At 41.4% G+C, this 23,474-nt stretch overlaps 1 protein-coding gene across 6 annotated transcripts in view; it reads right to left on the reverse strand.

Moving 5' to 3' along the window:
• The window catches only part of NSD2 (nuclear receptor binding SET domain protein 2), a 108,965-nt gene that overhangs the window by 55,183 nt on the left and 30,308 nt on the right, over positions 1 to 23,474 (reverse strand). For all 6 annotated transcript variants that reach the window (XM_069856474.1, XM_069856476.1, XM_069856475.1 and 3 more), the window contains exon 2: positions 9,228 to 9,853. In XM_069856474.1, the coding sequence (XP_069712575.1) occupies positions 9,228 to 9,824 (597 nt within the window). In that variant the 5' untranslated portion in view covers positions 9,825 to 9,853. The remainder of the gene's footprint in view (positions 1 to 9,227; positions 9,854 to 23,474) is intronic.

Below are 23,474 nucleotides of genomic sequence, written 5' to 3' on the forward strand. Positions count from 1 at the left end.
ACGATATAAGAAAATCATGAACATAGAATCATAAAATAACCAAGTTGGAAGAGACCCACTGGATCATCAAGTCCAACCGTTCCTATCAAACACTAAACCATGCCCCTTAGCACCTCGTCCACCCGTGCCTTACACACCTCCAGGGAAGGTGACTCAACCACCTCCCTGGGCAGCCTGTTCCAGGGCCCAATGACCCTTCCCATGAAAAATTTTTTCCTAATGTCCAGCCTAAACCTCCCCTGGTGGAGCTTGAGGCCATTCCCTCTCGTCCTGCCCTCTGTCACTTGGGAGAAGAGGCCAGCACCCTCCTCTCCACAACCTCCTTTCAGGTAGTTGGAGAGAGCAATGAGGTCTCCCCTCAGCCTCCTCTTCTCCAGGCTAAACACCCCCAGCTCTCTCAGCCGCTCCTCATAAGGCCTGTTCTCCAGCCCCCTCACCAGCTTTGTTGCTCTTCTCTGGACTCGCTCCAGAGCCTCAACATCCTTCTTGTGGTGAGGGGCCCAGAACTGAACACAGGATTCGAGGAGTGGTCTCACCAGTGCCGAGTACAGAGGGAGAAGAACCTCCCTGGACCTGCTGGTCACACCGTTTCTGATACAAGCCAAGATGCCACTGGCCTTCTTGGCCACCTGGGCCACTGCTGGCTCATGTTCAGTCGCTGTCAACCAACACCCCCAGGTCCCTCTCCTCCAGGCAGCTTTCTAGACAGACTTCTCCTAGTCTGTAGCACTGCATAGGGTTGTTGTGCCCCAAGTGCAGGACCCGGCATTTGGCCTTGTTAAACCTCATGCCGTTGGACTCTGCCCAGCGGTCCAGCCTGTTCAGATCCCTTTGCAGAGCCTCCCGACCCTCCAGCAGATCAACACTTCCACCCAGCTTAGTGTCGTCCGCAAACTTGCTAAGGGTGCACTCGATGCCTTCATCCAGGTCATTGATAAAGACATTGAACAGGGCTGGACCCAGCACTGAGCCCTGGGGAACTCCACTTGTCACTGGCCTCCAGCTGGATTTCACACCATTTCCCACCACTCTCTGGGACCGGCCAGCCAACCAGTTTTCCACCCAGGAGAGTGTGCACCTGTCCAGGCCAGAGGCTGACAGTTTCCAAAGCAGAATGCTGTGAGAAACTGTGTCAAAGGCTTTACTGAAGTCCAGGAAGATACATCCACAGCCTTTCCCTCATCCAGCAGCCGAGTCACTTTGTCATAGAAGGCGATCAGGTTCGTCTGGCAAGACCTGCCTTTTGTGAACCCATGTTGACTGGGCCTGATCACCTGGTTCTCTTGCATGTGCTTCATGATAGCACTCATGATCACCTGCTCCATGACTTTCCCTGGCACTGAGGTCAGACTGACAGACCTGTAGTTCCCTGGATCCTCCCTGCGACCCTTCTTGTAGATGGGCACGACATCAGCCAGCCTCCAGTCCAGTGGGACTTCCCCAGTCTTCCAGGACTGTTGGAAGATGATGGAAAGGGGTTTGGCCAGCACATCCGCCAGCTCCTTCAACACCCTTGGATGAATCCCATCCAGCCCCATAGACTTGTGGGTGTCTAGTCAGGCTAACAAGGCTCTGACCACCTCCTCTTGGATCACGGGAGCCTCATTATGCTCCTCTAGCTCCTGGGTTTGTACACAGAGGGAACGACGTTCTTTACAATTAAAGACTGAGGCAAGAAGGCATTAAGTACCTCAGCCTTTTCCTCATCCCCTGTCACTGTTGTTCCTTCTGCATCCAATAGGGACTGTATGGTCTCCCTAGTCCTCCTTTTATTATTTATATATTTATAGAAAGATTTTTTGTTATCTTTCACAGGCTTTGCCAATCTGATTTCTAGCTGAGCCTTAGCCCTTCTGATATTTTCTCTACACAATCTCACTTCCCTCCTGCAGTCCACCCAAGAGGCCTGTCCCCTCTTCCAGAGCCCATAAACATTTCTCTTCTTCTTGATATCACTCAAGATCTCTCTGTTCAACCAAGCTGGCTTTCTCCCCTGCTGGCTTTTTTTCCAGAACATGGGGATGGCTTTCTCCTGAGCTGCTAGGATTTCCTTTTTGAAGAGCTCCCAGCCCTCATGGGCTCCCTTGCCCTTAAGTACTGTCTCCCATGAGACTTCGCCAACGAGCCTTCTGAAGAGTTCAAAGTCCGCCCTCTGGAAATTTAATGCTACTGTCCTGCTAACCACCCTCTTCACCTAGAACAGAAAGCCCTATCATCTCATGATCACTTTGTCCTAGGTGTCCACCTACTGCCACATCCCCCACAAGGCCTTCTCTGTCCACAAACAGCAGGTCCAGGAGGACACCTTCCCCTGTTGGTTCATTCACCAACTGTGCAAGGAAGTTGTCTTCCACGCACTCAAGGAACCTCCTAGACTGCTTCCTTGCTGCTCTATTGTACTTCCAGCAGATATCAGGAAGATTGAAGTCTCCCACAAGAACAAGAGGCATTGATCTAGAGATTAACCCCAGCTGTTTATAGAAGAGCTCATCAGCTGCTTCTCCTTGGCTGGGTGGTCTGTAACAGACTCCCATCACAAAATCTACCTTCTGGTGGGCTCCTCTGATTTTAACCCACAGGCACTCAATCTCCTCATCGCCACAATCCATCTCAACAGAGTCCAAGTCCTCCCTTACAAAGAGGGCTACCCCGCCTCCTCTCCTACCCTTCCTATCCCGCCTGAAGAGTTTGTACCCCACCATAGCCGTACTCCAGTTATATGAGTCGTCCCACCACGTTTCCGTGATGGCAACGACATCATAGGCTCCTTGCACTACGACAGCTTCCAGCTCTTCCTTCTTATTCCCCATGCTGCGTGCATTGGTGTAAATGCACTTCAGCTGAGCTGCTGAGCCTTCAGCCCTCCTAGAGGGAACAGAGTTCATTCCCAATTGCCTGGTAACTGGAGTAGCTAGCTCCAGAGTGCCTGCATCTCCCTTAGCACCCCCAGGTGTGTCCTCCCCCACTTTCTGTGTGGTGATGTACTGGTGGTCCTCACCAGCAAGCTCACTCCGAATCACCAGTGCCCCACGTCCAGGCTCGCTCCTGTCTAGCCTGGTCTCAACCCCCTCCCCCTTCACATCTAGTTTAAAGCTCGGTTTATGAGCTTAGCTAGGTTTTTAGCAAGGGCTTTAGACCCCCTAGGAGACACACGTGTCCCATCCTTAGTAACAAAGCCTGGGGGTGCGCGAGCCACCCCATGATCAAAGAAGCCGAAGCCCCTCTCCTCACACCAGGCTCGGAGCCAGGCATTAATCGAATTCTTCTTCCTGACTTCCTGCTCCTCTCTATTTAGCCTTGGGATGGAGCAGAATACTATTTGTGCCCCAGACCCCTCCATCATTTTCCCAATGGCCCTGAAGCCATTCTTGATGGTTTTGGTCTTTCTGTTTACTAGATCATCATTACCAGTTTGGACTGCTATCAGAGGATAGTAGTCTGTCTCATGGACCAGGGAAGGAAGTTTTCTAGCTACCTCCTTCACTGATGCCCCCGGTAAGCAGCAGACCTCTCTGTGGAGTGGGTCTGGTCTGAAAATGGGTCCCTCCATTCCTTTTAGGAGGCAGCCCCCTACAACAATCACCCTCCTCTTCTTCTTAATGGAGGATGTTTTTATCTTTTTCTGAGGATGGTGCGGCCTAGGGAAAGATTCTAGGCTGTGGGAGCCATCATCCTCATCTGCAGGATTGGATTCCTCCTGCAGCACGTGGTACTTGTTCACCAGGGGGATATGGGGCTTTGCTGTCTGGTTGAGGGGAGCAGGTTTCCTTCGTCTGACATGTATTTGAATGTCCTGTACTGTTCTGGTCCCTCAATCTCAAAAAAAACCCAACCAACAAAATCAAACAAGCCCACAGGGCATCACAGTACAGAGAAACAATGATAAGAAATAAGAAGTAACATTCTGGAATGGCTCCTGTATGTGGAACAAGGCACTACGTCTCTTCAAGCCAAAATTAAAAATTGATCAGGTTTGAGAAAAAGAAATGCTATCAGTAATAGAGAAGTTTGTCCGTGATCCCTCCTTCTAGTTTAATGAAAGAATCAAGGGAAACAAGTAGGTGGCAAATTGAAAACTAGCAGCTCTGTTGCTTAACTACTTAATGCCACGGATGCAGAAAGTTCACAATGGCTCAAAAAAAACCCAGGTCTTCATTCACGAATGTAGCCACCGACAGCTACTGAACACAAAGTCACCAGCTATAGAAAGCTCTGAGTCACAAAATGCTGGTGGCTGAATGTATTCGAAGAGACCATCACTCCATCATTTGCCATGTCTATAACCTACCATCCAGCACCCTCCCCTGAACCTCACCCCCAAGCCGAGAAGCCGAGTCAAATGGCTCCTTGATCCAATATGGTAGAACTATTTTTATAAAGCATTTTTGCCATCACTTCAAGATATTTCATATTTGATTTGGATTCTTCACCAATATGATTGAAGAGTGGAGGTGGGGGTGGAAATATTTGCATATTACATATTGAGATGACAGTTTTACGCAGAAAGTGTACTTAATTCAGCCAGTTTTTCGTAAAAGAACAGGAAGTCTGGTATGGAGAGCCTTCAACAAATACTTCAGCTTTCTGTAATTAATTTTGTAGCCGCTCTGAGAATACTCACAGCTTCTCATCTCCCCGCAAACCAGTATGCTCTTGAGGCTGCATGCTTTTTGGTGCTTCTTAGCAGTTCTTTAACAGGAACTTGTAGTAGTTCTGTAAGTAGTTCTTGAAGATACTTTTCCAATGAGGCATTAAGAACAAACAATTAAAAGTTCCAAAGTAACAATTACTGCTGCACATTGTGAGCTGCTTTGCACAAACAAGTTTTCAAGGCGTAGCTAAACATAATCCTTTACTGAGCGCTAACACAAAACAGTAGCTCAGGAACTCTTCCAAAAGGGGTAAGAACTTATTTTTATTCTTCCAGAAGGGATCACCCAGAAGAGATTTTTAGGGTTACTCCTATTCCTTTGGAATTCTGACGGTATCAGCCAGACAGCCTGTATTATTATGGGCCTGAAGACAGGATCTAAGACCTGAAGAACAGTCTATTAAAAAAGAAAAGGCAATTAAGTTCATTTTACCCTACAACTACAGATCCTGACTCCCGTGGTAGTTTAGCTGCACATTTTATGGCAACTTTAGTAACTGTACTTGACCATAAATTCCTAATAATTGATGACAAAAAACAATCAAGCAAGCCCTCCTTCTAAAAAGACACATTTATTTTACTTCCTTTTCTTCTTACTTTTTAGAAATTAAAGCAAACCAAGTCACTCAAGGTTCTGACTGTAACAGGATCATCAAACATGATGGGCACAGCTCTCCAGTCCCACAGAGGCAACTTGGTTTTTGCTCATGTCTACTGATTAGATGCAAGCATCAGAGCAACATCACTGCCCTTCAGTGGTCCCCATCTTCCTTTATTTAGTACACACAGAAGCATAAAAAGCAGCGGATAATCCTCTGGCTACTTCAGTCTTACTTTACAGGGTTTCTGAATCTTAGCCATTCGTTAGGAAAGGCACAATGCCATGTAGGTATTGAATATAATGGTGTTGGCCAGAACAGCTTTCCTCTGTGAAGATAAAATGGCAACATAAACACATGACAAGGACTAGGGGAATTTCTGCAGTAACTTGCAACTGACTCCCAAGTAGCTGCTGCAAGGTCTATTATGGACCATACTGAGCAGAGAAAAACAACAAACTGCGAAGTTTCTGGTATAATACAAAAGCGAGCTACCAGAAAACTGGACACAAAGCTATGTGGAAGGTACAGCTTTCAGATCATGTACCTCTTACACAGCTGGAATCCCTAAACTAGCAAGTGTAGCAGTATGTGGACTTCGAGGTTTGTCCTGGACACAGCACTGCTGCTTTTCTGAGCTACCGCACTTGTGCTAGGAGGTCATGCCAGGAAGCCTTGCCAACAGGGCAAACTGCCACTCGCAGGCCCAAACCGGCTTATGCAGAACAGGCTCTAATGTGCCAGAAGCACATACCAAGCTGTTCTAATGGTCAGAGAGCACAGACCTACTTTGGGACCACCAGCATGAGAGCTGCAATTGCATGAACTCTATTTCCCAGACAGAAACTCTGGATAGCTCTAGGGATTGGCCTTGGATTACTTCATATTAGTATATGAAGTTTATCTCCACCATTGTCCTCTAAACAGGATTGTTTCACTTCTAGTAAAAGTACCGAGTGAGAAACATCTAGAGAAATCCTCATTCCTAGCTGGTAGTGTTGTGAGAAATGACAAAAATAAGGACTCAAAAAGAAGTCACCACAAAATCTGGTGCTGAAGTATTGCCACTCTTGTGAGCAGCACCACCAGGCGGGCGGCTATCAGAGTCCATGGGTTTGATGGGTATCCTAACACGTGATTCCTGCCACCAGTGACACAGAAGGTTTGGAGGTGGTGTCACACCACCACTGGTGTAGTTGGCATGAAAGTTGCTAAACAAGGTCTTATCAGAAGGGGCTGGATTTTAAATTAGGTGGACGATCAGCAGGATGGGGGGAAGAAGGGCGAGTAGGGAAGAAAGAACCATGGCTTATCCCGCTTTCTCTCCTTCCCCTTGGGGAAGTGAAAGCAGTACAGCTGCTTCTCAGAGGCCTGGAAAAGGTGGCGATTATCACCAGAAATCTAATTTGCATCAGAGCAAGGCAGATCACATTTATCCCCAAATGAAAACTGACTTGCAGATAAAAGTTGTAAACAGCCTTCCTTTCTGTTAACAAGAAACGACCAAACAACAAGAAAACCTAACAACAGAGCACTGAAGCATTTGTTAAACTATATGCCCCTCGCCTCGGCAAGATAGTAATCTGCTATGTCCTTCAAACAGAGATGTAATTACCTTCCACATAAGGTAGTATTTGAACCATGCTATTTTTGCTAAATCAAAAGAATATGAGCTTGGACAACAAGAAATCAAGAGAGAAACCAGCCCAGAAATAAAACCAGACAAACAGGTTCTACATGAACTTGTAGCCTACAATAGGCAGATATCTAAGTGCAAAATTAATCAGCTTTTACTCCAAGGGTATTTCTCCAACTTCCACTGTGCAGCCACAATCAGCTACATAAAACCACAGTATGAAGCACTAATGTTAAGGTTGATGTTGGCGACGAAATAACAGATTAGGGGCCTGAAACCAAAGAACACCAATACTAAGAGATTAGTTACGATCACATGCATATTACTAGTCTATATCTACACAAACATCTGAAAAATCTCCTTCAGCATGTTCCCTAGCATTGTATTTTTCTTCCTTTATTTTAAACCTGCAGCTGCAAAACCTCCTTGTGAGAGAGAGCAAAGTCTCAGACTTTTTACAGTCAAGGAGTTACATCATAAAACAACGTTTTGTGACCTTCAAATGCTTTTCCTTCTGCCCTTTGTGCTTTAAAGAACACTAAGCAAGAAAAAACAGCCAGAAGTATGACATTCTGTTTCAAATGCTCAGAAAAGAGTCAGGTTATAATACTGCAAAGTGTCAGATAAAGCAGGTGGTTGTCCAGATTTGGTAGTTTGGTCGCTTACCAGTTTGGCACAGAAGTAAGTAACCCTATCACCCTCCAGGCATCAGGCCTCAAACACTAGGAAACATCTCCTGACCATTTCTAGCCAAAAGACAACTCTGAGAAGCCAGAGTTTAATCTTAACTGGACCAGGAAAAATAATCACCCTTAACTGACTACCGATTTGAAAGGCTTCATGATAAACTGTAGATAGGCACACTAAATATTGCCTCATCCTTCTAAAAAAAAAAAAGAAAAAAAAGCCACATAAATGCGATGCAGTTGTTGATGCTAATAAATATACCGCCTTTTAGTCCAATTTATCCTTGTTAACCATGAACAGGAAAAAAAATTACTCCTATTATTGACTGTGCCCATTCTTTTTACCTCAGAGTAGTGATTGGAAAAGTCTGAACAAAAAGTCTGAATTAGTGTTGAAACATTCTCCTTAAAGAACACAATCTGTCTAATAAAATTCTTGAAAGCATCACTACTGATCATTTTAGGATGGGTAACAGTGAAAATATAAATTAATGATAAATATTTCTGGTACTTCGACTGTTTACACAGTTCAATAAACTTATTCATTAAGTAGTTTTAATGAAAACAAGGGTAAATAAAATCAGTAATACAGCAGCTATGTGTGCGGATCTTCTCTGCACATGCGACCTTGGGAAAAGTAGGAATCAACACTAACTAGTAAACTTGCAGCTGGCAGAAAACTACAACATATATTTTGCTCTTAAGGTGTGTAAAAGCAGAACCTCTTCAGTAGCAAAAGTATCATTAACATTTACCATTGTTATACAACACTATTCTGAATTACTCACCAAGAATCTTAATATACATAGAAGCACCCCTGCAACGTAGGTTTCTTCCTCCAAGACAAAATGATTGCAAACTGTATTTCTTTAAATGGAGTCTAGCAACAAAAACTAAGTAAAGGGGAAAAAGGGCTCCCAGCAGCATTCTTATTTACAACTTGATGAAGCAAAATTTAAAGTCAAATTTCCATTTCTCCCCATATTTAAGAAAAATACCCAAACAGATGAGCTTCCCCACAGAAGTTAATAACATGTAATACAAGTACCTAGACCTTCTAAATTAATACAATTCACTAGGCTGTAGCAAGTAAACCCCACTCTTTTCAGATGACAAATAAGAGTAGGGACTACATTCCAACTGCCAAAACCTGAAGGTAAAGGGACTAGCTCATCAGCCAACTGGCAGCTGAGTACAATTTTCTTTAATCCGGAACCAGGAACATTTTTTTCTGAAACACCTGGTCATTAGGAAGCCAGAATACCTCATTCTCCAACAGTTAAAGGCCATCTCTAAATTTAGAGGCATCCCCAGCTCCCTGCCCAGGTGCACATCCTGGCTAGGTCTTGGCTGCATAGCTGGATAAAGCTTCTGTTTCATACATCCCATACTACCACATGCCCTTATTTGCTCTGGAGACTTATTTTACTTACATGGAGACAGAATTTATGGAGTACTCCTAGCATAGACAAGAAACACTAATCAGAACAAGAGCGTATCTGTCCTTGATTAAGACAAAGAAATAAGGTTACGGAAGGAGAACTATTTGGGGGAAGCACCTACTGAAATACCCAAAATGAAGAATAGCATATGAACAAATGCATTCTCAGTATTAACAAACCTTGCAAAAGAAATAATATAAAAACAAGTCCTACCTTCTTTTCAGTGGGGCTCGAGGTCTTTGATACTAATGCTGCTTCAACAAGACCCTGCTCAAGCAAGGAGTCATATTTTATGCTTCTTTTTCTGTTTCTTCTTTCCTTGTTTGCTTGCTTTTGTTCATTTTCCTCTGACTGAGACACATCTGCACCATTGTCTCCACAAATGGAAGACTCAAAAAGAGGCTTTCCATTCATGTAGGTTTTAGTGATTTTCAGCTTAATTTCTGGAGAGCCATTCTTGATAGGAGTAGTGTTTGGTGGTGTTCCAACTCCCTTTATTTCCTGGGGTTCAAAGCGCAGCTTGGCATCTTGGGCCCCAGACTCGCCATTAAACACACGGGAGGTTAGATCTTTCAATTTGTCTGCTGGAATAAACGGAAGAGCCTCATGGCCATTATATTTTTGCATGACACCTTCTTGTAGGGTGGCAGAAAGCTGTGCTTTGCCCAAGTAGACAGAACACTCACGATTCACTTCACAATTCTGAGTCTTCCCATTGGCATTTCCAAGGATCTCTGGTACTTGCTTCATTTTGATGTAGTTAATTCTTCGAGTTAACAGTTGAGAACTTCTTTTGATGCTACAGTCCATTCAGCCCAGATGTTTCCAGTCTTACACTGCTATATTAAAAGGGAAAGAGAGAATATTTTTAATAACACAGAAATATCAAAAGCTACCATAAATATTCAGATAGGTATGTCTCCACTAATATAAGTGTACATCATTTGAGTTTTACTAACATGTTGCTTACAATCTTCATAACCAAAATAATTCAATATCTGTTAAAGGGCATTATGAAAAAGTCCAAGAAAAACAGATTTATGAAATGATCAATTTCATGAAAACCAAAGCAGAAAGCAAAATCACAGCTTTTACTTTAGCAATCTACAGCACGAATCTTACCCAGAATTACTGCGCTGTTTAAAACAAGTTATACCTTACATAATAGTAACAACAGTATAAAATGGATCAGTTTATTCCTATGAGGTCATGTCAGCGTTAAAACCTCACTGGCTGCATTACTGCAGCTTCTACACCATGGACAGCAGCACCACAAGCTTCTCTTCTTCACTCTGCAGACAGGCCCTACATCTTGCACCAAACGCCCCCTGAGGAAACACCACTGCTCAGTCTTCAGATGTATCCCAAAGCCTTCTGGCTACGAGAACAAATGAAAGGTGAGCACTCTGATTCATGAATACCATCCCACTGGAAAACACTGATCCTTCAGGCCAGTGGCCACACTATGCAAAATTTAACTGGTCAAAGCAACTGCAAGATTTTCAGCTTTTTAGTAACATTATCATCACCTAAGACCTATTTTTCATATGTACTTTTGAAAACATCCAACAAGCTAAAACTGCACTATTATCTACCCTAGAAAGGTTTTCTGAGAGTTCTAAAAGCCAACCCTACCCATGTCAACATTATACTACCGTCGCAAACAAATGAATCTGGCAGGATCGCTCCTTTGTGCTCCTAGACCAGGCAAGATGATAATTTTTTTTTAAAATTCACATGCATAGATTCCTCATATTATCAGGTCCACTGTATACACGGTACAGAGAAATACACCATCATAAATATGAAATCTCAGCACAACAATCATCACATCCATGCTCAAGGTAACAAATTTCATACATGATTAAATCCAAGAACTGTCACATCAAGTAAAAAATTCATCAAATCCAGTCTCAAATGATTCAAAAAAAATTGCAGCAAACCCCATAATGAATAACTATTGCATTGTTGGTTGCCATGGAAGAAATCTCCTCCGAATCTTACCACCTTGTTTATGAATGTACACAGTTGTAATGCCTACAACTGGCATACTCCCAAATCTTGTGCATTTGCTACCTCTACGTAAGGAGTAGCAACGTACAAATGCTTGTAATTGAGCATTACCCTAGCCTGATAAAGCTTCTTAAGGGTGTCAAGCCTGAATTCAAAGCAATTGGCCAACATGAAATCTCTTCATGCACAATGGTGCAGTCAAAAAAAAAAAAAAAATCCAAAAATGCTAACTCCATCATCCCTAGAAAATGATTCCACCTTCTTAACATGCTCCTCTAAGGTACCTACAAGATAAAAGGGTATCTCTCCATACAAGCTATACAGACTCATTTGAGAGATTAAAATGGTTGTCAGGGATAAACAGCAGCCTGAAAAGCTGGCATTTAACAAGGTAAGAAGAGCAAGCGTACCTGAACTCCAACTGAATCTCCAACAGGAAAGGTTCTAATCTTTCTTCAACCACATGAAGTCTGGATTATCGATAAATTCTCTGATAAATGAGTGGAAACTAGCCAATGACATTAACCCTGCTGAAATGGAGCCAGAGGCAAAAGGAAACTCAAAACTCCACCAGAACAGAACAAAGAACTCGCTAAACTGAAAGAAAATTCATGTACTTTCACAAGATTCTCTCTGAAAACATGGACATCAGACAGACTCTCAACCCAATTAATACTATGACGATGTTTCAAGCTGTGATTCAGCAGATTTAACTGAAACCATATATATTTTAAGAAACAACTGATGACAAATTCTGTAAAGCTCTAAGCAAAAGGCAAATCCATTACGGAACATATGACGCTTATGGTTACAGAAATGTCAGCATCCTTAAAAAAACCCCAAAACACTGAATTGTTGCTAAAGCTGCAATTCCTTCCCACAAATTCTCAACATAGCAAGTCAGAATGCAAAACAGAGATTTTATTTGGGCATCTACATTCTCCTCTATATAAAAAAACAAGCCACTTGGGTGAGTGGCTTTCCTGCGGCTGCGGACGCCCTCCTGTGGTTGCCTGAACCAGCCAGAGCAGCAACATCGAAGCTCCCCACTTCCCTGCCCAACAGACTGCTGTGAAGCACAGCTTCTCGCAAGAAGGCTATCACCAGGAACACCTTGTGTGATTTCCTCCTGTCCATTAGCTACAGTTAAGTTGAAAATTATTTTTTAATATGGCTCCATCAGCTGCTTACCAGGGTCTGGACTTCTGGATTGAGATGCCTGCATTTTGTACTGCTGTTTGTTTTAATACGTAATTCTACTAGTATTTTTTTGTCCTGGTTAATAGTAACTCTTACTCCCATCACTTTTCTCTTTAAGCTAGAAAGCCATCAAGCTTGAGGCAAACCAGGACAACTCAAAAAAAGCAACAAACTAGATTATGTTACTGGTGTACTCAATCTCAGAACACTGAATGCATTAAAAACCCGACAGTTTAAAAGTTTCAAAACATAAAAAAAAGAAAATCACAGTCACAGTGGAACTTAGGCTGGAAAGGGCTTCCCGAGATCTATTCCAACCTGATACAGATCAAGCCACCAAGGGCCATGTCTGAACAGTGACACATAAATAACTGTGAAAAGACAAGGCTTCAAGAAATCAATTTACTGTCTTTCTAGCTAATAGACCTAAGGCTAATAATTCCATATTATAACACCACCCAGTGAAAGATCCTGAACTTCTAGGGGTTACCTTGATTTGTCTAAAGATACTCAACATGTATGTTCTAGAACTTCAATGAGGGAAGGTCCAGTTAATGATTCTCTCCAAAACAGGTCACTAAAGAGCACTGAAAAGGCCCCTTGAATTGCTAGTATAACTGGTAAAGAGAAGTTGATGTACCTAGGCCAGAAGTAAATGGGAAGATGAAGATAAAGGCAGTAGACTTTGAATTGGTAAAATCATCAGAACCATTAGATACAGATCACAGAATATGGAAAATACACCATGTTTGTACAAAGATTTAATGGAGCCAAATGAGAAAAGGCTTAAATTAAAAGGCAGAATAATGGGCAAGGAAAACAGATGTGAATACCTACAAGTAAATACAGTCCCACTGTAAAGATGAGACTTGATGACTAACCTGCAAGTTGCCCTCTACATCCCTGGGACAAGCAATGGAGGGAAATGGTTGATATGCATCTCTGTCCTCCTTGTAAAGAAATATGCTACATGGAGGGGTCCTGTTAAATGGAAGATAGCAAACACACGCACAGGAATAACAGCGCTTCAAGAAACAACGGTGAAATTGAAGCTACTTAAATTTTGCATAACATTTGCTATCTAAAACTCATGAGTGCACAAAACCATAAGCAAGAAAAAGGACTAAATTTTTTGTGAGAGGACAACAGATCAGAAAAGAAAAAGGGCAAGGAAAGAAAATTATCAGCAACAGATAACCAAGCAGTACCGTGAGTTTAAAATTAATGCAAGGAGATCTAGAAGGCAGGACACGAAATAAAGTGAGATAGATCACAGACAAGATCTGGCTGACCAAAGTTATACGAGTAAAATCCTGAAGCAGCTGTGCATATGATTAGATTTGGTAGTTAAATTAGTGCACTCATGCCGGACCACCATATCACAAAGAAGTGAAAGCACTCCCTTATCTTTTTCTAGATGACTCTGTATCTATAGAAAAGGAAACTGGGGGGAGGGCAGGGAAAGGAAGGGGACAAAAGCACCACACACGAGTAGCAGCTAATGAGCTTAAGTTAGTATCAGTCCCATATTGAGGGTCTGGTGACCCAACAAGCACCATTTTCACTAGCAAAGAGGAAAAAAAACACGATAGCCAAGGAGTCTGCTGAATAAACATATTTTGGCTTGTGAACAAATAGCTTTCAGCAAGCTAAAGATTCACCTGTCAGAGAAAGGTCTCTAGATATTTTAACCAGACAAGACAATCCCTGCAATGGCTTTGCAGATATTCTCATACTAAAAAAAACTTCTACATGAGGCAAATGATTTTTCGGCATTTTAAATAATGTTATTAATTACTTGAAGGTCCATCATCTGACAGGAGCCAAGAACCAAATACAGCTAGTCTGCATGCCAGATTCCTCCTTCACTGTCCAGGCCACTATCATTTATGTGATATTTATTATTCATTTCTTCCACATCTGCTGCAATTTCAGAAATACATTTCTTGTGTGTCAGAAATAATGGAGTAGTCCATTCCTTCCAATTCTGCCAAAAGGAGTGAATAGAGTAGGTAATCAACAACAAGCATCACTATTAAATACCACTTTTGTTCTATTTAAGGGTTTTCTTAAACCCATTTCTCAGGTGAATTACTTGGGAGGTGAGGAGACTGGGAAGATGTCACACCTAAGATACAAATTCACAGTAAGAGAACAGTTATCCACAAAACCTATTTTTTTTTTACCTACAAATGAGGCTTTCAGCTGGCACTGAAAAAGCTAATACCTGGCTGCTGCTTTTTTCTGTAAAGACCGCCTTCTGATAAGTCTTCTCCATTCCCTCATCAATTTTAAGACCAAAGGTTTTCCTATTTTCAGATCAGAATGAAACAAAGCACTTTAAGAGATCAGTAATGTTACAACACGTTCTTGCTAATACATGGGAAACTTGACTATGCTTATTCACGTTACCTTGTATAAAACCCCTAAAATATCAAATAGGAGTAAAGATATTTACTCTCATGCAGTACACTATGGCTGTTTTTCACCTTATAAAAATGAAAAAATACTACAGGATCTAAATAGGATTTACTTTTAGAAAACACCACGTAACTGAAAATCACATTGTGAGTTTGCAAAAAATGGTTACAAACCAGCTTTATCTAGCAAATTCAAAAGCATTCTCTCTCATGAAGGAAATCACCGTTGTAGTAGCTGATAGAGAGCTGAAAACAATTATACCAAAACTTTCTAACAATTTACCGCTAGTCTTAGAGAACACCTAGGAAAGCAAAGAGAAAAAACAAGTAAGTTTTAGTTTAAAGAAGCCTACTTTAACTTAAAAAGCAGATGAAGTGAAGACTTCATTAGCCTTGCAGTACTATACAATGATTTCAAGTTAACCAGTCGGCTGGCAAGGGTGACCTACAAAGTACACAAAAATTTCTTTGCACGTATAATACATAATGATTAGAGACATAATACACATTTGCACAAAAAGATCAAGAATGCATTGAGAATTGTGTGGAAAAGGTTAGTGTACTTACAGTTACACTTACACTTATTTGCCACCAAATGTTTTAAAAAAAAAAAATCAGCATCGATATTTTCTAACTTGTTTTTTCTACTGGATAGAATTTCAGAATGTAATTGTTAGTGTCTTTTTTATCAACTGAAATGGGAATTTTGCCTTTTCATGAATGCAACACGCAATACCAGCTTGTACAGTTAGGAACTGCTGAATGTCAAGCTAAAATTTCTTTGATTCAAATGTTTCTTGCTACTGTAGAAGGCAAGCTTACAAAAACTGACGGACTTGACTTTTTGTTCCTCCTCAGGAAAAGCTTTTGCAACCAACCCTTGCTGCTAAGGACAAAACTAGAAGACTTGCTAACAGGACTCGTTTCCATTAATTTCTTTCCTCAAAAATCAGAAGAGACATTCTTTTTCCACTGCTGCAGAAACTGAATTTTGTCACTTCCACTCTTGCTGCTAAAGGTGGGTGGTAGAGGAAGGAGATAGATATGAATAAATTCAAGTTCTTGTAAAACACTGAATTTCTGTCTGAAGAGAGAATATAGATACAACGGTGGAGGGACCACAAATCAAAAGGAAAAGAATTGCTTCTCTGCAGATGAACAGAGAGGAACACTGGTACCTCAGATGGCAGGAACTACTCGACTTACTTACCAGTATTTAATAAACTCTAAAAGGTAGCACTCAACGGTTGCTTAACAAAAGGCTAGAAGTAAATAAATAAATAAAATTATGTTTTCAAATGCAAATTAGGGACTTTTCTGTCTCCTGAAGACTTCCAAATGGGTTCAGCTGAAGGGGGAACGGCCCCTCTCCAGCAAAACACTCATTCAGTCTTTATTCATCAATGAATTTATATCTCTCAGGTGGACAGCGTTGTGCATCTGGCATCTACTTAGCTTGGGAATGCAGAACCAAACACAATCTCAAATAGCTCAGCACTTCAGTGCAGAGATCCTTCTTTATTTATGCTTTTTCACCTAGTCCCAGCCTACTTGAACCTCCCTCCCTCTCCTTTTTTAATTCCACTGCTTTAACTTTTCAGCATCCTACCTCTGATTCCTTGCAGCATACCTTCAGGACCTGGATCCTCTGGTTCTAGAGAATATTCACTGCAGTAGATAAATGTGCTATAGTCTGTTTGTTTCCTCTTCACTGTGCCAATGATTCTGACCTTATTCCCATATGCAGTCATGACAGCACAGCAATTGCCTGAAGCTTCACTGCAAACATCACAAAAATTTCTGGTTGTGCAAATTCTGAGAAGGGAAAATCCAATCTGGGATGACACCACAAAATAAGTTATCAATGTAAGTAATGAATGAAACCATAATATTAAGAAAATGTCATCTGCTACACCTCTACAGAAATAAACAGCATTACCCAGACAATTAATTTTAATACAGAGGATACAGTCATTTTGCCTACACCCTTAAAAATCTGCTATCTTTGTCTACCATGACCTATTCACCCAAGCGGGTGGATTTAGATGCCAGACGCAAACTTGGTGCATTGGAATAATTCTAAAAAACAGCACTATGCCATGGCTGTACATGACACCTTGTCTACACTTCAAAAGCCTAGCTAGCTATGTAAACGTAGGAGAGTACCATAATCTTTATCACGGACCAATATTTGGCCACACTGCCTCTAAGTGCACAGGTAACACAAAAATATTTTTTTTAGCCAGTATATTCAACCTCACATCCCGTAATATTATGCAAAGAACTAGACAGCAAAGTTCTAAGGTAGTTAATACTGACCTAATGGCACTACAGAATTTTACTTACAGACTTGCACCTTTCCTCAAGAACTGTATATATCCGTATCTGATCAATGTAACTGTCTGCAACGTAACATAATCCTGGCCATACTGTGCTAATTCTGGTCTGCTTTATACACAGACTGTAAGTACATACCTGCAATTATGTTAATTATTCTATCTATTACCTTGAAGCGAAAAACATACCCACAACTGGCAGACGTATGCCAGGAACTCTCAAACAAGGCCTGAGCTCACAAGACACTTAAAACATTAGATCCTCTCCAAACAAATCCAAATGCTTGCTAATAAATGACCTTTCTGGTTTGGACACTATTTGAAGCATCTCCCTGTGCTGGGGCTTTAACATGCTCTTGCCAAAATGCATTACTACTACTCACGGTGTCTCAATTCCCTATATTTTTTTTTTGCTACATTGACATCAACAATCTCTCTGGAAGAAAAATTAGAACGACTAAAAGGTAAAAGGTCTGGAATTTTAGGCAAGTTTTACATTTCTGCAGATACGTGTAACTTAACCATTTAACTTGAGACAGAAAGATAAAACACTTTCTTGTCTAACAAGCCAAAGCCTTGTCCACATTCCAAAATGTTTGTGTTGAGATGTTTGCAACGGGTTTCTCTTATGTTTGCTGTCCTTTCTCTCAGCACTGCATTCATTCTGTGGAATTACTTCACTGCCTTATCAAGTTTAGTTCTTTAGACAAATTCTGTTGTGCCTAGTTTGCATGGGAAAACCTAAAAAGTTTTGACTGTAGAAATAATTTACGTTAAGCAATTGTAGTTGCTGTCCTTCCTTGCAGTTTCTGGCGACTCAACGATCACTACCACTCGAGCCAAGCACTCACCTGATGAATGGATATTGTACACATTCCACCATATATGTTAAACCTAGTACTTTGGGGTTTTTTTGCACTATTGCTGAATTTCAGTCATATTCCACATTTCATCACAGCATTTGTTTCTAGTTTGTTCAGGACTGCTACTGTAAAACAGCTTCTGATGGTCTGCATTTTGCATCCACAGAAAAACTTAAACAGTAATTTCATTCTGAACTATCTGATTGAAATTTCTTGGCAACTATTCTGTATAGTAAAATGATCCATATTCGTATCTTCATCCTACACTGCTCTACAAGGTTCATACTTTGGCTTAAATCCCTCTGGCTTTATTATCAGACTAGAATCTGGGCATTCTTTACTACAGAGATAACTCCCCAATTTACATGTTTCAGAGTGCCAGTGCAGTCAGGTTCTTTGCTCCGATGGCATCCCACCAAGGCTGGCAAGTTCCACAACTGATTTATCTGAAACATGATCTTGGGAACCTCAGCTCCACAGACTAACCCATGCCACAGCAGGAGCACTTACACTCTGACTTATTAAAATGAATAAGTGAGTGAAATGGGCCCCAAATATGATGACAGGAGACTAACACGTCCTTCCTATTGCTTTTTTTATTCTACCTACCTTTTCAAAATATTTCAAATGGTGTTTAGACCATGTTTCTAATAAAGTCTTCCCCTAACCTCAGCCTTCTTTCTTGAAAATATTTTCTCACAAAATATTTCATCTTTTGCTCCTTAGTGCCTGCCTCTCTTATTTAGTACAGCTGAGGACAAAATTCACTCTCTGTTAGGTTTTTGCCCATGGCAAAGATTTGGAATTCTGATGTTAAACCCTGAAGGCCAAACATGTTTAAAGATGATTTTCTAATTTGTTATGCGTTCTAGCACAGATGCGAGATGTCAGTATTTTATTATCTTGATGTGAGGCACAAGTGAGAAAATGTTTCAAAGACAGTTAAATAGCCATTCCCCTCAGCCAACAGAACAAGACCACCCTACCCTTCACAGACAGCAGAATAAACATGTTAAATCTTCTATGAAAGTCTACTTCAACAGCACATCACGCTATAGTTTTCCAGTCATTTGTCACATATTTAGTCTTACCCCAAATATGGATTAATATAGAATAGCTCAAATTAATGCTGAGGAGCTGAATACTGGAAGTTCAAAATAAGATCAAATTGCTATCTTGCACTAAGATAAAAATAGGACAAGTTAAAAGCATGGGGACAAAGCTAGAAACCGAGCCACCACATGTTGAAAATCCTTCCTATTTTAATAGATGCTTTAAGTCACATATATTTTATTAGTTTCAAACTGCATCAAGTATGAGAACCTACATCAGTGGTGCCCCAGGGCAAAGTATTTTTGCCCAACACAAGAATACTCTGAAGTATGTATGGGCTAAGGTTTCACTTTTCCATACTTGGTTGAGTTAATCCAATTGCTATGAAACCTTAAAAAGCTTTTCCAGTATCTACCTTCCACATGTAGCTCATCACAACGTTCTGTTATCAGAACAATTCCCATGTAATGGTGTTAAGAAATAACAAAAGCAAGAAGGACAGTAGAAATCTTGCTTTTGGTTCAACCACGCTTAACTGCACACAAAATACATTTAAAAAAAAAAATCAGTTTATGGTATAAACTATTACGCACTTTGGACAGAAGGAGCTTTTTAAATGTACCAGAGCCAATAGATTACCCAGTGTTAAAAGTTTAAGGTTGCTTGCGAGCAAAGTAATCCATGATGGAGTATGCATTAACCTATCATCACCACACACAAGGTATTAGTATATATGATCTGTTCTCCGGGAATCTTACATATTTTTGTAGCTTGCTGTTCACCAGAAGGGCAGCAGAACAGCGTATGGTTTAAGTTTCCTTTATAATATGTTCCAAAAACTTTGCTTCCTGCTATTGCTAGAAAATTTAAAATAACTATGCTGGACAACATCAACTTTATCAAAATATTAAAAATAGCACTCAACACATCACTTCAGTAATTTCTGTCAGAGTAAACTGGAAGGAGAAAAGTAAATACACTTATACAACTGTCTTATTACTTCCAATGACTGCAGGTCACAGAGAAGCTAATTTGAACATGCAGTGTAGGGTGAATCATGGTAGTTTCCCTCTTTTCCTTCAAAAATGTTCTCAGAACCAAAGCCTACCAAGTAACCATCGATTTTATAGAATAGCTGACTGGTTCAGCGAGCTACATGAATTCACAAGATGACTACTGGCTTGTCAACCAGACTTTGCTCATTCACCCCATTCCTCCCAAGCCCTCGGCAATTGTGCACCAAAGGAAATATGGATTTCTGTGCTAAGCTCTGATATGACATTATTTTCTCTTTCTACCTCACCACTTATCCTGGTGCCATATTCCATCTCCATCTTCTCACTCACACAATCGAGATTCCACATATCTTCAGTGAAGACATTTTTTAAAGCTAGAACCTAACTGCTTTCTAGAAACGTGGACTTAATTATCCATTTCAATCCACTTAAGTATCTCCATTCTTCCTTCATTGAAAGGCTAGACTCAATTATACCAGATCTATCACATTTACTCAACCACAAGGCCATTTCGTCTTTCCAGAAAAGTAATGAAAGACCCAAAATAGCATAGCCAAATAATATTAAAATATGCAGCCATCATCATCTAGGCCATTATTACTAGTCCCACCAAGCATTTCTTTATCAATGTTTGATTACTGAATGTTACAGTACCTGTTGTTGACGTAGTGGATGCTTCCCACTGAGCCGCCCAGTGCTCTTGGGAAGAGGTGAGATTTTTTCACAGGAAAGGCTAGGTGCTTTACCTAGTTCTACACAAAAAAAAAACTTGCAATTTTCATACGTTAAACCATCTTCTGTGCTTAAAATTTGAAGAGATGCCTTGTAGCTATGTAAGGAGGAGTGACCAGAGGCGACTGAAACACTGCAAGAATTGTGCTTGTATCCTCTCCTCATCATGAACTACATTCTCGATCCAGTAATCTGACCAGAGCAGGTGAACCTTTATATACACATGGAGTCCCAATGCAGTCAATAGGCTTTCATCGACCACAAGGAAAGACACGCATTTATCAGTCTGTAGAAACAGGGCCTCACTTGGGAAACACACTGGCACCGGTGGAACAAAAAGCAGGCTCAGTGGAAAAGTGAGAGGTGAATGGGCCACAAACAATAGGAGACTGAAAAACAATCCCTTCTTTCCATTCCTTTGCTATTTTGTTAGTGCAATGTTTTGGACACAAACTCTATATATATAACATATATATAAAAAAATAGAGAGAGAGAGAGAGAGACACAAATACACATACATATGCATACCTGTATGCATCAATTTAAGAACCCAAATATTAGAAAGCAAACCTCCCCCAACAAGTATTTTTGCTTCCAGTCTAAAACAAAAGTGGGGTTGTTTTTGTTGTAATATCCAGTCTATCGCATGCAGTCAGTAATTTAAATGCAATAGTCTCAGCTGCAAAGCAACCACTGGTTTCAGCAAAAGCACGTAGCCCTACAGATATTAAACCACTTTTTTGTTCTTACTAGTCACGCAATGGATTCATATTGAACCAAGAGTAAATATATTTTACATTTCATTTCCATTTTCTAAACTACTTTAAACCTTCACCCTTAAAGTATAAATGACCTAGTTTCTTCTGACATTTTCAAGTAATATTTGATAAATTAATATCTGAATTTTTCTGAGCATGCATGAGGGTGGATACTCATATAACCGTCACAACAATCAGCCATATAGTCCCCAGGAATATCCAGAGATTTTTTTATTCAAATCATGAAAAAAGGTCATGTTTTCTGATGGCTGCATACTAGATGAAAATCGTAGCGTGCTTTAATAAATGATATAGATGCTTATCAAAATAATCAAAAATTGCCCATACTCAAAGTACTGAGCCCTGAGCTGTCCTGAAAAACAGTGGTTTTATTCAATGATTACATCCAACAGTCCAATGATACCACAATGTGAAACTGAGGAGTTCATTAAGGTTGATAAGCTAGATTTCCTGAGCAAAATTCCCACAGCAAAACAAGCAAGTAATAGCTTCAGTCATAAATTTATAGAAATTCTACTACTAACATACGAACATTTTGGTGAAGAACCAAATTATCCTTCAGTAGAAGCCACACGGTCCACGTTTAAGGAATTTCAGTAAGCATATATTTCCACACAAACCATCCGCAATGACTCTTTGCAAAACATATTACAAACTTCATTGCCATCTTAGTGTTTAGTTACCTTTCTTAGATGTCTGAAAAGACTAAACACCAAACACATCTTCCCTTTTCTTTTTAAGCAGACTTCATTTAGCTTACTCAGCGTGGGCAGCACTGGCTCCTAAATTTAAGAATCATTATAAACCAATTTTAATGCAAATGCTAATAAGGAAACTATTCATGCACACAAAATACCGGGGCAGTGACTGATACCAGCCTCTTGCCTGTGTAATGCCTGTTAGCAAGAAGCCTGTTTTCTCTGAAATTTGTTTAAATACGCTGTTTACTGTCTCTGTACTTCCACTAGTATTTACTCCTCCTTTCAGACGACATATTTAAAAAAACAAAACAAAACAGCAAGTATAAATACGTTCAAGAAGTGTGGCAAATTCCCTTCTCCACCCCCAGAGCGGTAAAGCCACAGCGGATGAGCTCTAACTATGGCCTTGGGAATACAAGTTCCCCAGGCTCTTTTACCACACAAATATCAATTCAAGTTACAAGAACCCTATCCTCTTATACTTAATGAAGATTGAGCCACCGAGCCCGTACATCTTCCCAGGAATGTTTTCTTCCCGTTTTCCTAACAAGGCTCTCCTGCCATACAGGTCCAGGATGGACTGCAGAAGGGTGTAAGCAGGAGGATCATCACACCAGTGTTTAGTGGAGGAATAAATCAAACATGGCTTCCCCCTCCATACATTTCCAGAGTTACATTCACTCCAGCTGCCGTACAATCCCAGTCCTACCCGGAGGGAAGGGGCAGGAGAAGCCTCCACCTCCGCACGCCCACACCGCCACGGTGCGGGGGGGACATCAGCAGCCACCCCATCCCTGGAGGAGGCGGTTTAAACCCTGCGGGAGCCTTTTTTTTTTTCCCTCCCCTTCCTATCGATTCCTACCCCCCCCCAGCTCCGATTTTCTTTCTGGTTCGCACTGATTGACTCCAACCCCCTTCCCGGGAGCGGGAGGTGGGACTGGGGGGGGGGGGCAGCTCTCCCTTAGCCCTTTATGCTGCCCCCGGCCTCCCGCAGCGCCCAGGGGGGCAGGAGGAGGAGGAGGGCAGGCATGGGGGGAAAGGATGAAGCTGCCACAGCGGGGACTCGGGCATCGCTCCTTTCCGCTCCTCCACCACCCGAGAGCCGGGCCCGGCCCGCAGCGCCGACCCCGGGGAGCTGGGGGGGAAATGGGATGGAAGAGTTGGGGGGTGGGAGTAGGATGGGGGGGAAAAGGATGGGGGGGAGGGAATTGGATGGGATTGGAGGTTGGAAATAGGATAGGGGTGTGAGAATATTTGGGGGGGGGGAATAGGATGGGGGGGGAAGACTTGGGGTGGTGGAAACAGGATGGGGCGCGGGAAGATTTGGGGAGGGTAGATGTGGAAATA

Source organism: Phaenicophaeus curvirostris, chromosome 4 (assembly GCF_032191515.1).
Source record: "Phaenicophaeus curvirostris isolate KB17595 chromosome 4, BPBGC_Pcur_1.0, whole genome shotgun sequence".
NCBI classification, from domain to species: Eukaryota; Metazoa; Chordata; class Aves; order Cuculiformes; family Cuculidae; genus Phaenicophaeus; species Phaenicophaeus curvirostris.